This window comes from Podarcis vaucheri (genome assembly GCF_965113315.1).
Source record: "Podarcis vaucheri genome assembly, chromosome: 16".
Lineage (NCBI taxonomy): Eukaryota > Metazoa > Chordata > Lepidosauria > Squamata > Lacertidae > Podarcis > Podarcis vaucheri.
This window is the reverse complement of record NC_138754.1, coordinates 27,982,711-27,997,230: the sequence shown is the minus strand read 5'-3', so window position 1 is coordinate 27,997,230 and position 14,520 is coordinate 27,982,711. Positions and strand designations below refer to the sequence as shown.

Below are 14,520 nucleotides of genomic sequence, written 5' to 3'. Positions count from 1 at the left end.
TTGCTGCAAGTTGGATGCATGTTTTATTGAGAGTACGCGAACTGGGCAATGGCTGGGTGTGGGACCTCCAGTGAAGTAAACTAAGAAAACAAAAAAGGCATTGATTTTAACAAAAGACACTGTGTGTGTTCTAAGAATATATTTAATACTGTTAATTCTGTAGCACAAAATAAAATAAAAACAAGCTATGATGATCCCCACAATAAGGCTTAAAGCATAACACATTATTGCCTGAAATTCAAATGATACTTCCATTATGTAAAAATGTTTGCACAGTGAAGACTGTCTTATAAGTACAAGGCCACCTTTTTTTCCCCCTCTGCAAAAAATGGGTCTGGATATGTTTGCATTTATAACAACCCAAACTAGGTCAAGAGGAACATTTACAGCTCCCCAGAACGCTTCTACTGGTCCCACAAGGGAAGAGAGCAGTCAAGTTTCGCGTTCTGCTAGAGACATCAGAGTGAATCACTACATACACAGGACAGCCAACCCAGTTCCAGAATGTTCATTATACAATACAAAAAGTTATTGCAGGCACATGAAATGGCACAGCGAACGCTTTCTGTCCCTTTACAAAAAAATAATGGTCGGGGCCCCCCCCCAAGAGGCCCAGCCAAACAGGAGATTCCCTTTGATGCATTCCTGCCTGATTTGTAAACAATCATGATTTCTATCGGCACTTTTGCCAGTTCCCCCCCTCGATCAGGGATCCATTCATCTGTGCAGCAGGATAAGGGAAAACCTTCCCAAGATGGTTTTGACAGCAGACATTTCAACCAATTGCTAATTTGAAACCCAACCCTATGCACACTCTCTGAGGGAGCAAGGCTTACTGAGATAAATGGGACTTACTTTGAGTAAACATGCCAAGGATTGCACTGCAAGGCTTTTTGGCACCTTACATTGTAATGCATAGATTGATGAGGTCTTACGATTAACCGGAAACTAGCCCCAGGAAGGGACAGCAGCTTCTCCGAGACACAGCCCAGCCAGAAGCCAAGAGGAAAAACTGGTGACGTTTACAGACAGATTAAACATGGTTGGTTGGGTTTTTTTTTAGTATGAAAATATTTTTATCATAATAAAATAGCAAATAAACATTTTGATGCAAGTTTCACCATCAAAATCAACTTAGTGTGCTACACTTGAGCTGCACTCGTTAGCCATGACAGAAGCCACTCTTTGGCTTCAGGTGCACTTAAAAGCTCTCACCTGCCTCAGAAGCCACCAGCTAGTCTTGCTTGTGGTCCTGGTTAACAGACACTCATGTGCAGAGATTCTTATTTGCAATCCTAACATTAGTTTACCAGGCAGCAAAGAGTCTGACGAGAGGCAAGGAAGCAACAGCTCCTGGGCTCCGACATCAGACTCCTCGCTGCCTGCTGAGAGCAGGGTAAATAAAAAGCGTCCCATCATGCACACACACACGCACAAACGCACACACAAGTGCTGCTTCTGCAGCTTTTCAAGGCAGAAGTTGCACACAGTCTATATCTATAAGCTGTCATTTAAGGACAGCCCGGGAGAGTGAGGGCCTCTATGTAGTAGGATTATCTTATTATGGCAGACTGACATTTATTGCAGCTTAAATATTCCTAAACACAAAGCTCAGTAGTACTACTCCACCGTAACTCAAGACAGATCAAGAGGGGCGCCTGCCTGGCTATTCTCTAGGACAACTGTGCTGCTGTCCATCACGGAGGGTCTTAGCACCTAAGGTGGGAAAATGCTTTCTGGGAGTATCAAGGCTAGCCTAATTCACAGTATGTTTGGCAGTAAAATCGTGCTTCTTCAGACCTGCAACAGTCACTACAGGGTTTTAAGGATCAGTGAACTGAACTGCTTCTCTGCAGACCTTAAAGCTGAAATGGCATCCCCTTCAGCAACTTTCATCCCAAATTAAGGCACTTTAATACTGAGTTGAACATGAGGCTCCTCAGAAGTCCAAAATCCTCAAGAGACAACACGTGCCAACTAAACTTTTAAAAATCATCATCTAGAGAGTCAGTTCTTCAAATGACAAAACCCACATTCAAGTTTCTGCATTTACCATTCCTCGTTATGATAGTTAGAATCTAACAGAGACATTTGTACAGAAGGGCACAGGAGAGTTAAAAGGTTTAAATGGTAAAAACATTTCATTACGTCTATATTCCCATTGGAGATTATCAATGGTTGGTGGTTTTGCTTTTTAAAAGAGGCAGAAAGTGCCAATTTCAACCAAGCTTGTGAAAGACTATCTTTTAAAATCTTGCATCTAGTGACTGTCAGATTCAGCTTTAAAAAAAAAAACCAAAAAACTGCCATGGTTTTGCAAACAAAACAGCAAAATTTTAGACAAGTGTATGGCAAAACAGACCAGTTATGTGTCACGGTTATAAATAGAAGACCCTGCTCAATGCAATTCTTTAAAATGACATTTTGCCGCCATCCCAAACTTGTTTCTAGGTCAACGACAAACTCACAGAACTGTCTTGCTAATAATACACAAGCATCAATTATAGCCTAAAGACACTATTATTCTAACTGCTTAAACAGATTATTTCCTCTCAAATCAAGTGTTCCCTGCCCTGGAAGGAAAAATAAAATTACGTAGGTTCTGGACAAAGTTGCTTAGAATTCTCCTCCTGAGTAGAATGTTGCCCATGGACAGAAACCTTGGCCAGGTCAGCTGACGTTCCACCCTCTGTTCTTCTACCTGGGTGACATCACCAATCTTCTGGAGCTCAAGGTCCAAAATCCTTCCAGGTGATACTTTTAAGTTTTGGACGACGTCATTGCCGCACAAGGGCCCACAAGCAACTTCAGCTGTATGCATTCCAAACAGATACTACAGGGCTGTCAAATTGCAGCAAGCTGGAAAAAATGGACAATGCTTACAAGGCGCCATTAACAGTCATCATTGCACTTCCGATGATGCTCATGATAGCCAGGAAAATGAAGCAGCAACAGAGAAATGGGCCAACAGGAATCATTCGTTTTCATCAGGATTCTGAGGGTCAATTATTTTGACGTGTGTGAAAGGAAAGAGCCCTTTTCTACCATGAACTTCACCTTCCCATTGACCATTGATATTCATCCTTGTGACCTTCACGATGTCACCAACCTGCAAAGTTGAAAGGGGGGGGGGAAACACCTTAGGACATGGCTGGAAACAGTCAAATTATTTCAACGTACAGGAACTACACCTGAAAAATGAAGCTTAACTTTAGAAAGCACCATTCATGGCCTGCTACAAGGTGGAAGGCTGGTGGTCCTAAAAGCCACCCCAGGAATAGCAGCCCATGGAAAGTGGCCTGTTCTGCCCCCCTCACTCAAGTCCAGCCCAGCCCCCAGGCTTGGAAGAAAAAGCACCCCAATGGCATTTGAGGAGAAGGAAATCTGAGTGACACTAGAAGCCCCAGTTCTATTTCTTCTCTGGGGAAGGAAGGTCCAGAAACCATAGAGAGGGTAAATAAAATAGCACGAGTCCCTTGTCCTTCCACTAAGACATGAGGAGGCATTTCACAGAGGTGAAAACCTACAACTCTTAAACTAACAGCAACTAAGAAGCAGCACCTTCTTCCCACAGCAACACACTCCAAGTGAGAAAAGCTACGCTGGACCAAAACAAAAGCCCACCTGTTTCCTGCAGTGGCTGCCCTCAAATTGCCAAGCGAAGCTGACTAAGGAGGAGTTTAAATGGGCCCAGCTGCAACCCCCCCAAAAAACTGTATAGGTTTCTTATAATGCCAGTTCTTTCTTTTATTCTGTATGAAGATTGGGGGCAATTATAAGATGAGAGGAGGGCTTGTTTTTCTGGATGACCTAAAAGTATTAGTGGGCTGAAGGGTTATAATGGCCAGCATGAGCATTAGATGCCATTTCAGAATGTTTGCCCTTCAGAATGCTTTCCCCTTTATTTTTATCTTAACAATTTTAAATTGTTTTTTAAACAAATACAAGAGCTATGAAACACTTATCCAGCAGTACATCTAATGCTGTTTGTTTCATCCACTGGCTCTGCACATAAAACTTACACATTCAGCGTTTAAACATACTACTTAATGTACCCTCTCCACGGAGAATATCGAGTGGTTGGTATAACAAGGTTTTGATTTTGGTCATTAACATAGCTAATTTAATAGTTAATTTAAGGCCAAAACTGAAAGAAAAGAAGACCCTCTTGGGAGCCTCTGAGCTACTTCATTTTATAACTTTTTACACACCCAGAGTAGCTTGCAATAATTTAAAAAAAAAATCAGACAAAAGTAGGACACATAATAATTCTAGGAACTTCTTAAGACAAAATAAAACATGATCCCAGAGCAGAAAGTGTCCTGATGTGCAGGAGGGGGGAAGCGGAACTAGGCAGGAGGTGGGGAAGGACAGGGCAGCCTCTGCCTGGATGGCATCTTCTGCAAACTTTCAACTTGGATCATAAAGCCATAATTATAGACCCCATAAAGGGTCAAGTATGCAGTTTGGCAGTGCTTGGGAATTCAATTTCAACAGAGGGGCAGGATACAGGATAGCCTGCACTCAGGTAGAAATCAGCAGCCAAGGCCTGGCTCACCAGTCCACAGGTTCCCCCATCCCATATTTCTGGAACACACACCTCAAGGAATGAGGTGCCCCCCCCCCTCCATTAGCCTTCAGGAAAGCCCTGAAGAATTTGTTATTCTGATCTACATTTGGGTGGTTTTATCACTGATCAGTTTATTTTTAAATGTTGGAATTTTAATATTGTAGAGTAACTGACACATTGCAATCTGCCTTGGGATAGGAAGGCAGACCCCTTAAAGTGTAGGCTAAATATATGTTTAATAATTTCCATGACAAGCAGCAATGGGCAGACTTCAGTAGGAAATGACATTGATAATTACTACCTCCACTTATTATTACACCTTGTTCTTATTAATTGGAGCTGTTTGCCATCAGGTCCCAGGGTGGGTTACAACAAAGCAAAAATGAAGTATTAAAATCAGTTAAAACAATTTACAATCAGAAGAATAGGTGGGTATCTCCTGTATCAAAGGAAGTAGAGGCATAACAGCAGGGAGGCAATTCTACAGCTTAGATCAGGGGTCGGCAAGGTTTACCTCGTCTGGGCCGGTTGACTCCGGCAGAGATCCCTCCGTGGACTAGATCACGCGCGTGCGCGCACGCAATTTCTGGTGTCTGTGTCTACACAGACGTGATTTTTGGCGTCTGCGCAGACGCGATTTCCAGCACCGTGGAAGTTAGTCCTCACGCTGTGCTGCTTTAGCGCAGCGGGCAGGGACTCGCCGAGTGGGCGGCTTGATTCGGGGGTGGCTCGTGGGCCGGTTAAACGACCCCCGTGGGCCGCTTGTGGCCCATGGGCCTTAGGCTGCCTACCCCTGGCTTAGATGCTGCCACAGAGAAGGCCCAACCAAGCACCCAAGAGCTGCTCAAAGGTTGTGGCGGCAACAGCAGCAGCAGCAGGCGTTGCTCTCGCTTAAAGGTTTGCTGCTGCTTGCTAGAAGATGAGGGCTGAGCTATAAATATTTTAAATAAATAAACAGTGACTATCAGGATGCAGCAGGAATGGTCTCAAAGCATACACAAAAGAATGGGACGGTAGAAGGTCTAGATTTTTACTTGCTCCCTTATGTAAAGAAATGTACCTGGTCCTAGGTAGTGAGCAACAGAACCAAGTCAAAAGACAGACAGACCTTGGGCTTCTTGGGGCAGCTGACAAAGCCCACCTTGAGAACATGGATGTCAAAAGTGAGCCACGAGGAGAGGCTCTGTTGCATTTGTGAGACATCAGAGCTCCCATGTGATGCTTCCTTTCTGTCCACCTTCTCCCAAAGGGGAAAAGCCCAAAGCCATTATCAGAAAGATTCCTCCTCACAAGTTGAGAACCTCAGAGCCAGCAAAAGGCCAGCTATGGCCAAGTGGCCCCCGGGCATCCTCCTCCTCCACAAAACTGGCATTATTACTCTGCTGAGCACCATGTTGGCATTATGGTCAGATGTATTTGCGCTGAAAGACTAATAATTTCCTTTAATTGGAACTGCCTGAGTGACCTTTCAGATATTTAAATAAGGTGGGTCCCGTGGGGTTTGGGGAAAAGTCATAATGAATTATTTCAATGTCAAGAAAACAGGTTGTCACTTCACTTGTGGGGGAGCAGCGGAGAGAGGACTGGCTCTATTTGGAAGACAGAAACTGGGGGGGAAGGGGTGGGACACTGGCATTTGGGAAGCGGGTTGTCCCATCCATATGAGGAAGCCTGGGTGTATTTTAGGGAAATCTTGTATCACGTGCCCCAGACCATGTAGACTATAGAGACTTAGGAACGGGCAAGTCACTACAAGCTTACTCATGCCTGCCACGCTCCTTCTTTGAGCTGAGAGACACAGGGATAAAAAAGGAATGAGGCACCTCAGGCGCATAATTTCCTCTGACTCACTGCTAAGCCTGCAGCTAAGTTCCAAGTTACTGTTCAAGCCACAAGTGTCAGCACAAGCCCCACAACTAATGCTTATGCCCCATTCATTCCAGTGGACCTTGCCAAGAAGGTCTGGCTGGATTCTGCCCCAAGTCACTTAATCCTCCTTTGTCCTCACCAGTTTTACCCCGGAAATTAGCAGCAAGCAGATGGAAACCACCAACAAGGAAATACCAGCCCAAAATCCTTACAAGGCTGAAGTCATCACTTAGCAGCTATCAGCCGCAGCTAAGTATTTCCACATTTAAGTTAAGCAACCCACTTAAACACTTGGGATGTTAACAGTCCATGGCCACAATGGCCACAGCTAAAGAGGAACAACACACTTTCTGAAGAACTCACAGATAAGGATGGCATGAAATGAAAATGTGCCAAAGAAGTTGAGTTTAACAGTGCCGGCCAGCATCTGTGGGCAGCCTCCAGCTGCTGTGGGACTCCAACTCCCATCAGCCCCCACCCCACTTAACATGGCAAAGGGTAAGGATGATGAGAGTTGCAGTCCAGCCTCACTGGGCAGGGTGGGTTTACTATAGTTCCCCCAACCATAATTTAAAATATCATCTTATTTCCATTATTTGTAAAACATTTTTTGGGAGGGGGGGAGAAGAAGGGAAATGAGGGAGAAGAGGAAAGCGCTGGAGTGGGAAACCAAGGGAGGAATCATAGAATCATAGAATTGGAAGAGACCACAAGGGCCATCGAGTCCAACCCCCTGCCAAGCAGGAAACACCATCAGAGCACTCCTGACATATGGTTGTCAAGCCTCTGCTTAAAGACCTCCAAAGGAGGAGACTCCACCACACTCCTTGGCAGCAAATTCCATTGTCGAACAGCTCTTACTGTCAGGAAGTTCTTCCTAATGTTTAGGTGGAATCTTTTTTCTTGTAGTTTGGATCCATTGCTCTGTGTCCGCTTCTCCGGAGCAGCAGAAAACAACCTTTCTCCCTCCTCTATGTGACATCCTTTTATATATTTGAACATGGCTATCATATCACCCCTTAACCTCCTCTTCTCCAGGCTAAACATGCCCAGCTCCCTTAGCCGTTCCTCATAAGGCATCGTTTCCAGGAAGAAAAGGGCACCTGCACAATCAATGAAATGGACAGAAAAAGGAGCCAATTCTGAACTCTTAGCTAGCAAGTTTAAAATGAAAATAAAATAAACTATTTCAAAACCCAGTAATGAGTCTCTTGCAAAAGGTCCAGGCTCCGTTTCCTCCACAAGGCAGGCAGGAAACAGTCATTAAGTGACTCTGAGATCGGAGAGAATAAGTCAAGAACTCCTTGGAGGTGCTGCAATCTGGCATATTTTGCTCTACTTAAAAGGATTACAGGTTTCATTGTTTTCCCCACAATAAAATCACAGTAAGGCCAGGAGAAGCTTTAGAAGCCACTGTTATAACTAAAGTGAAAGGTTGCATTTCTTCACTGCAAAAATCTTATAGTTGAAATCTGCCACTGATCATTTGATGTGCTCACATTTTGCACTGACAGTAAAGATCAGGGGTAGACAACGTAAGGCCCATGGGCCACAAGCGGCCCACGGGGGTCGTTTAAACGGCCCACGAGCTGCCCCTGAACCGAGCCGCCTGCTCGGTGAGTCCCCACGCGCTGCACTAAACCGGCGCAGCGCGGTGACTCACTTCCGCGGTGCCAGAAATCGCGTCTGCGCATGCTCAGACGCCGGAAAACGTGTCTGCGCAGACGTTGGAAATTGCGGCCCCACGCGCTAATGTGCGCACACAATCTGGCCCATGGAGGGATCTCCACTGGAGTGAACCAGCCCATTACCGACCCCTAGTAAAAATGGTCAACAGTTTTATCTTCCGAGATGTTTGCTAAAGATAAAACTGCTGACCATCTTTACTGTCAGTGCAAAAGCATTAAGCAAACATCTCAGCAACCTACTTATTTCTGTCAGTCAGTTTGGGACTCTTTGTGGAAAGTGACCAATACATTAAACTATTCTTATTCTTTTGATTTCTTATCTGTCCTTCACTGTAAGGTTACAGGGCAAGTTAGAGGAACTTAAAAATACAATTCAGAAACAGTTTAAAACAAGTTAGTTACGTAAGGCCTTTGCAGAACATTGGTTCCATGTACAGTGGTACCTTGGCTTAAGTACTTAATTCGTTCCAGAGGTCCGTTCTTAACCTGAAACTGTTCTTAACCTGAAGCACCACTTTAGCTAATGGGGCCTCCTGCTGCCGCCACGCTACCGGAGCACAATTTCTGTTCTCATCCTGAAGCAAAGTTCTTAACCCAAGGTACTATTTCTGGGTTAGCTGAGTATGTAACCTGAAGCGTATGTAACCTGAAGCGTATGCAACCTGAGGTACCACTGTAATACCATTCACATATCCTGAAGGGAAATAAAAATGCATACTCCATTCAGAGCAATAATGCCTCTTTGGATGCAGGTCTACAGAAGATATATCTCACTATTTATTATTTTACTGTACCTGAGTAGAACCCCTCAAGAAATGCCATTATTGACCAATTTCCTGTTACTTATATATTGCACTGTTACTTGGCCTAGATGCCGAGAAATTACATGCACACTTTTTTATGAACGTTGTTAAAGAACTGAACCAAGTTTTATGTGCAGTAAATATGGTGGATATGGATTTTATTTACGACATATTTAAATCTACGGTATCAATGTACGTTTTATTATGTAAACTATTAGTCTGTGGTATGAACTGATGGGAAGTTTGCAAAGGCTACGTGCAATAAGGTTTATTACTATGGGCTGGCTAATAACAGTGATTCTGGACTAGTCAGAACTCATCTGTGGCTGCTGCAGTGTAAGGTGGCTGCCAAAAGAAACTGGAAGATATTCAGAAGGGCAGTAAAGATAGTCAGGGGGATGCCCAGCAAGTCCTACAAGGAAAGGCTGAAGGGACTGCTGAAACCTGAGTTTGGTGAGGCTGTAGGGAAGGACATGATCTAATGGACTTTCAGTCACAGAAAGCTGGATTTCAGTTGAACATGAGGAGGAACTTCTTAACAGTAAGAGTAAGTCAGCAATGGAGTCAATGACAGAGAGGGGTGGTGATGCTGAGCTCTATCTGGTTGGGAGGCTTTGAGCAGAGGCTGGGCAACCATTTGTTCTGAATTTCCTGTATGGAACAGAGAGCTAGACTAGACAAGGTCCTTTAAGACGCCCCACCTGTGAATGCACACACATGAATTTCACTGTCCAAAGCTGAGCAGCAGACGAGGTGCGCAGACCTGCAGCCAAGGCTGATTTCTGCAACAAAATACCTGAAAAGTACAGGGACAGACCATCTCTGTCTCAACACTAACAACCACCTGAAAACAGCAGTCTTAAAAGCTTTAAGGTCCTTAAGGGAAGGTGTGCACAGAGCAGTCAGGAGAAGCACCCTCAGTGTACCAGTTTTACATAGCTTAATGCCTTACATCTAAATGTGATTACTATCCTGCCCCATCCAAGTGACCTGGGGCAGATGATGTCATTTAAACCTATCCAACAAATACCAGCACCAACCAAGACTCATGAGCAGCCAACAGCCTGTTTCTCACTGCATTTCACTAAAGTGACTCAAGTGGCTGGCTCTGTTTTAGGCCAGGATTTGTAGGGAGTGAACTTAACCAGGACACTACACCAGACTCGGAAACTACAACTAATCCAGAATACAGCTGCTAGACTGGTGACCAGAAGTGTCTGCTGGGACCATATGGGATCTTCATTGGCTCCTAGTATGTTTCCAAGCACAATTCAAAGTATTTGCTGACCTTTAAAGCCCTAAAGGGCCTTGGCGCTGTATACCTGAAGGTGCGTCTCCACCCCCATCGTTCAGCCCGGACACGGGGGTCCAGCTCCGAGGGCCTTCTGGCAGTTCCCTCCCTGTGAGAAGCGAAGTTACAGGGTACCAAGCAGAGAGCCTTCTCGGTGGTGGTGCCCGCCCTGTGGAATGCCCTCCCATCAGATGTCAAGGAAATAAACAACTATCTGACTTTTAGAAGACATCTGTAGGCAGCCCTGTTTAGGGAAGTTTTTAATGTTTTATCGTGTTTTTAATATTGTGTTGGGAGCTGCCCAGAGTTGATAATGATAATGATAATGATAATGATAATAATAATAATAATAATAATAATAATAATAACGACATGTGAGGCTGCTTTCTCCCCACTGCCAATCCAATGTTTGACCTAGGGTAGCAGCCCTGTGAAGGGACGCGGGTGGCGCTGTGGGCTAAAGCCTCAGCGCCTAGGGCTTGCCGATCGAAAGGTCGGCGGTTCGAATCCCCGCGGCGGGGTGCGCTCCCGCTGCTCGGTCCCAGCGCCTGCCCACCTAGCAGTTCGAAAGCACCCCCGGGGGCAAGTAGATAAATAGGTACCGCTTACCAGCGGGAAGGTAAACGGCGTTCCGTGTGCGGCTCTGGCTCGCCAGAGCAGCGTTGTCACGCTGGCCACGTGACCCGGAAGTGTCTGCGGACAGCGCTGGCCCCCGGCCAATAGATGTGAGATGGGCGCACAAACCCCAGAGTCTGTCAAGACTGGCCCGTTCGGGCAGGGGTACCTTTACCTTTACCTTTAGCAGCCCTGTGAACCCTTCCTGGCACCTGCTAGCCAAGATTCCTGAAGCTGAATTCTGCAGATGCCAGAGTCAACATGAAAAGCAGGCACCCTCCTGGTCACAGGCCCATATGCAACTATAGAAGTACGCTAATACAAAAATAGCTTAAAACCCCCTTAACGGAAAGACTGCAGACACACCCTTTAGACAGGATAGCCAAGCCTCACGTCCAGCCAGCTGAAAAGCTTACCTCTAGCGCCAAGGCAGTCTTGTCGTAAGCACATGGAACTCTCTTTTGAATCGCTTTGGCAAAGACTGGTCCATTCTGTGTGGATGGGAGGGGAGTGATGACTGCCCCAGGCGTATTGGCTATGTTGGGAAGAGGGCTGGCCGTCTGAGGCTGAGCATAAGCATGGGCAGGCTCAGGAATCCCGTAGCTGTTGGAATTCCTGTTCCTGTTTCCATGTGGGGAAGATCTGACAAGCTTCTCAACATAAGGAACAGGAATCATCCCAACACGGCCATCTTTGTTTCTGGCACTCCACCACTGTTCTTCAGGTTTCTCTACAATGACCAGGATCTCTCCCTTTTTAAATGGCAGATCCTCTGCATCGTTTCCAGCAAAGTCATAAAGAGTCCGGACGTATTCCACGTTATCTTCTGCAGCAGTCATGATGGGGGCTGATCCAGATCCCATCAGTGCAGCTGGATACCTAAAGAAGACAGGAGGATTAGTAGCAGATAACTGATCTCTTAAATTAGGGTTGAAATGTTTGAGGGAATTCTTTGTGGCTAGTGTATGTCATACTCAATAGAAGCCCCCCCCGGGGGGGGGCGGACGTATGTGAGTCACATTCATTGGCCCTGTTGAACACAGCAGCAACTACTACTGAAGCAGGAGAGGCTAGAGCTCAGTGTCCTTTTTTTTTTTTGCTGGGGGGGGAAACAGACGGATGGAAACAATCATCTCAGGAGAAGTGACAGGGCAGTGCACAGCTGTGCCCTTTTCTACCAACAGAACAGCTATTTAGAAGTGTAACACAGCTTTAGGGAACAGCTACTTTCATAAAATACAGAATGTTTGGTTTTGAAGCGCCCATGTCTACGTCATTCAACCAATTGTCTTGCCAAATCCAGAAGTTGTCCTATCCTGCTGGTTGGCTTCTTCCTTACCTGACCACTAAGCCACCTCGTTACATCTTATGAGAACTTGTCATCTCCCTATTTGGGGAGACAAGCAGAAGCGAGAAGAAATTTAATATGTTACAATGAGGTGGTTACCCAAATCAAGGAAACAGATTCCAAATGCTTAAGATTTCCAGCAACCAATCGTGGGCTCCAAAATCCAGTCAGTTTACGGATTGTGAAGAGGGACATGGCTAGCTACAACCTAGTTAAAGTGAGGGGAAGCTGTGAAATGCACAATGACTGAAGACAGGAGTAGCACACTGCAGCTGCACTTCCTGATGTGACCAGGGGAATGGTGGGCAAGGAAAGCAATGGGCATTGATATGTGTTTGGGGGAGGGGGGACAGGTTTGATGACAAGGGAGGGTGATTTTTTTTTCCTTTACTTGTAACTTCAAGGTTTAACTTGGTTTTCAGAATATGCAAGTGTGAACTGTGACACATGCACAAGGCAACCGCATGTGTTTCCTCTTCTCACAAGCAGAGAGGAAAGCAAGTTGACAGCCATACCCATCAATTTGAGATGCCCACATCCAATATGAGATTAAGGGCTACAACAGCCCTCACATGGAGTAGGAACATCTGGGAAAACACCTGCCGCATCTCAGCAGCATGAGAAGATGAAGACATAAGCGACTATCAGAGGTAGCTCCATGGGCCTTTTTGCACGCACACATGCACAGATTCCCCATGGCCACCCTGTGACCTCATACAGACTCAGTAGCCCGGGGCTAGTCCCGTACTGTGGCATAAGGAGGAGTGTTGGTGCTCACTTCTACCACCCCCCATTAAAAGAGCAGCTTGACAGTGAGAATTCCTGTGGTCCTGTTCCCGGGGGTGGTGACACGGTGGGCTTCCTGCGGCGGCCCTAGGTGGCCTCTCTGGAGAGGAAGCACCCCAAAGGTTAAGGCCATCATGGGCCACTTAGTCCTGGCACCTGGCGGGGCTTCACGAGAGCTCCCGCCGCTCCCTCGGGATGCCAGTGGCTGGCTGGCTGTGGGGCGTGTATGCATGCGAGGAGCCTCCGTGCCTCCTTCCTGACCTGGGCGCGGGCTCGATGAGGGTGGTGGTGTCCAGGTAGTGGATCTTGTAAAAGTCGAGGAGGGCCGGCAGGTGCTCGAACTCCTGGTCGCCGATCTTGAAGCGCCTCCCGGGCAGCGAGTTGATGATGTAGTGCGAGACGCGCGAGTTCTCCGAGACGGACAGGACGTAGTCGCCGGGGCAGGTGGCCGAGTCCCGCACCAGGAAGGTCCCGTGGCGCTGCCCCTGCAGGCGCCCCTGGGCCTCCTGCCGGGACAGAGGGCCCGCGTACCACGACGAGCGGTCCGACGGGTCGAAGCGCGCCGCCGACGCCACCGACGAGGACGACGAAGACATGGCGAGGGAGGGAAGGAAGGAAGGAAGGTGGAGGGGAGGCAGGCAGGCAGGCCGCGGGGCCCGGGGGAAGCGAAGGCGGGCGCAGGGGCGAGGCTGAGGCGGGCCTCCTGCTCCTCCTGCTCAGCTCAGGCGGCGCATCCCGCTCGCCCTTCGCCCCTCGGGAGGAGCGGCCGGCTCTTCCAAGGCCCTGCCCGCCAAGCTCGCCTCAGCCGCTCTCGGCTCCTCCGTCCGCCAGAGCGCAGCGCCAAAATGGCGGCCCAGGCCGGAGCGGGGGGGAAAGGGGCGCCCGAAGCCACGCCCGACGCGCAGGCGCGGAAGGGAAGGAAGGGCGCGAGGGAGACGCCGGACGTCAAAAGGGGCGGGGCTCCCGAGCTTCAAATTTTTTATTTTTACCCACCTGCCGCATTCGGGGATTGCGCAGGCGCGGATAGAGCCCCGCCGCTCCGCCTCCCAGAGATAGTGAGTATGGGGGAAAGGGAACTCCTAGAGCGGCAGCTTCCGGCCGTTTCCTAGCGACGTCCGTCCTGAGGCCTGAAAGTTCCCGGGAGATGCAAAGCCTGTCACTCCAGAGCAGGCGACCTCGTTCAAATCCTTCTTCTCCACACTGCACGCAAACATACTGTGGACGGTTGAGCTGTGAGAGGCCGGAGCCCAACCCAGCCGCATGTTGCCCACTAGAAGCCTTTTAGGGTCGGCCCGTTGGGGTTAGGCTCTCCTTTGCTTCCGCCACAACTCGCGCGGCTCCCAGCTGTTTTGGACTACAACTCCCATCGGCCCCTCTGTCCTTATGTTGCCTTGCTGCCTAGGGGTCTGATGGGAGTTGTAGTCCAAAACAGCTGGGAGGCGTGCGAATTGTCTTGGAAGCTAAGGCTGGTCCCGACGAGCATCCTGCTTTTGTGCTGACACGCACACATACACTTTAAATTAAAAAATCAGTTCTAAGTTTTAATGGCT

At 47.6% G+C, this 14,520-nt stretch overlaps 1 protein-coding gene across 1 annotated transcript; it reads right to left on the bottom strand.

Annotated features, from left to right (window-relative positions):
* Positions 1-4: 4 nt before the first annotated feature.
* CRKL (CRK like proto-oncogene, adaptor protein) lies at positions 5-13,830 on the bottom strand. The gene is made up of 3 exons (XM_082203422.1): positions 13,232-13,830; positions 11,253-11,715; positions 5-3,109 (listed from the first exon to the last, which is right to left on the bottom strand). Exons 1-3 carry the CDS (start codon positions 13,564-13,566, stop codon positions 2,975-2,977), a joined length of 933 nt encoding a protein of 310 aa, XP_082059548.1. The 5' UTR covers positions 13,567-13,830; the 3' UTR covers positions 5-2,974.
* Between the last annotated feature and the right edge of the window lie 690 nt (positions 13,831-14,520).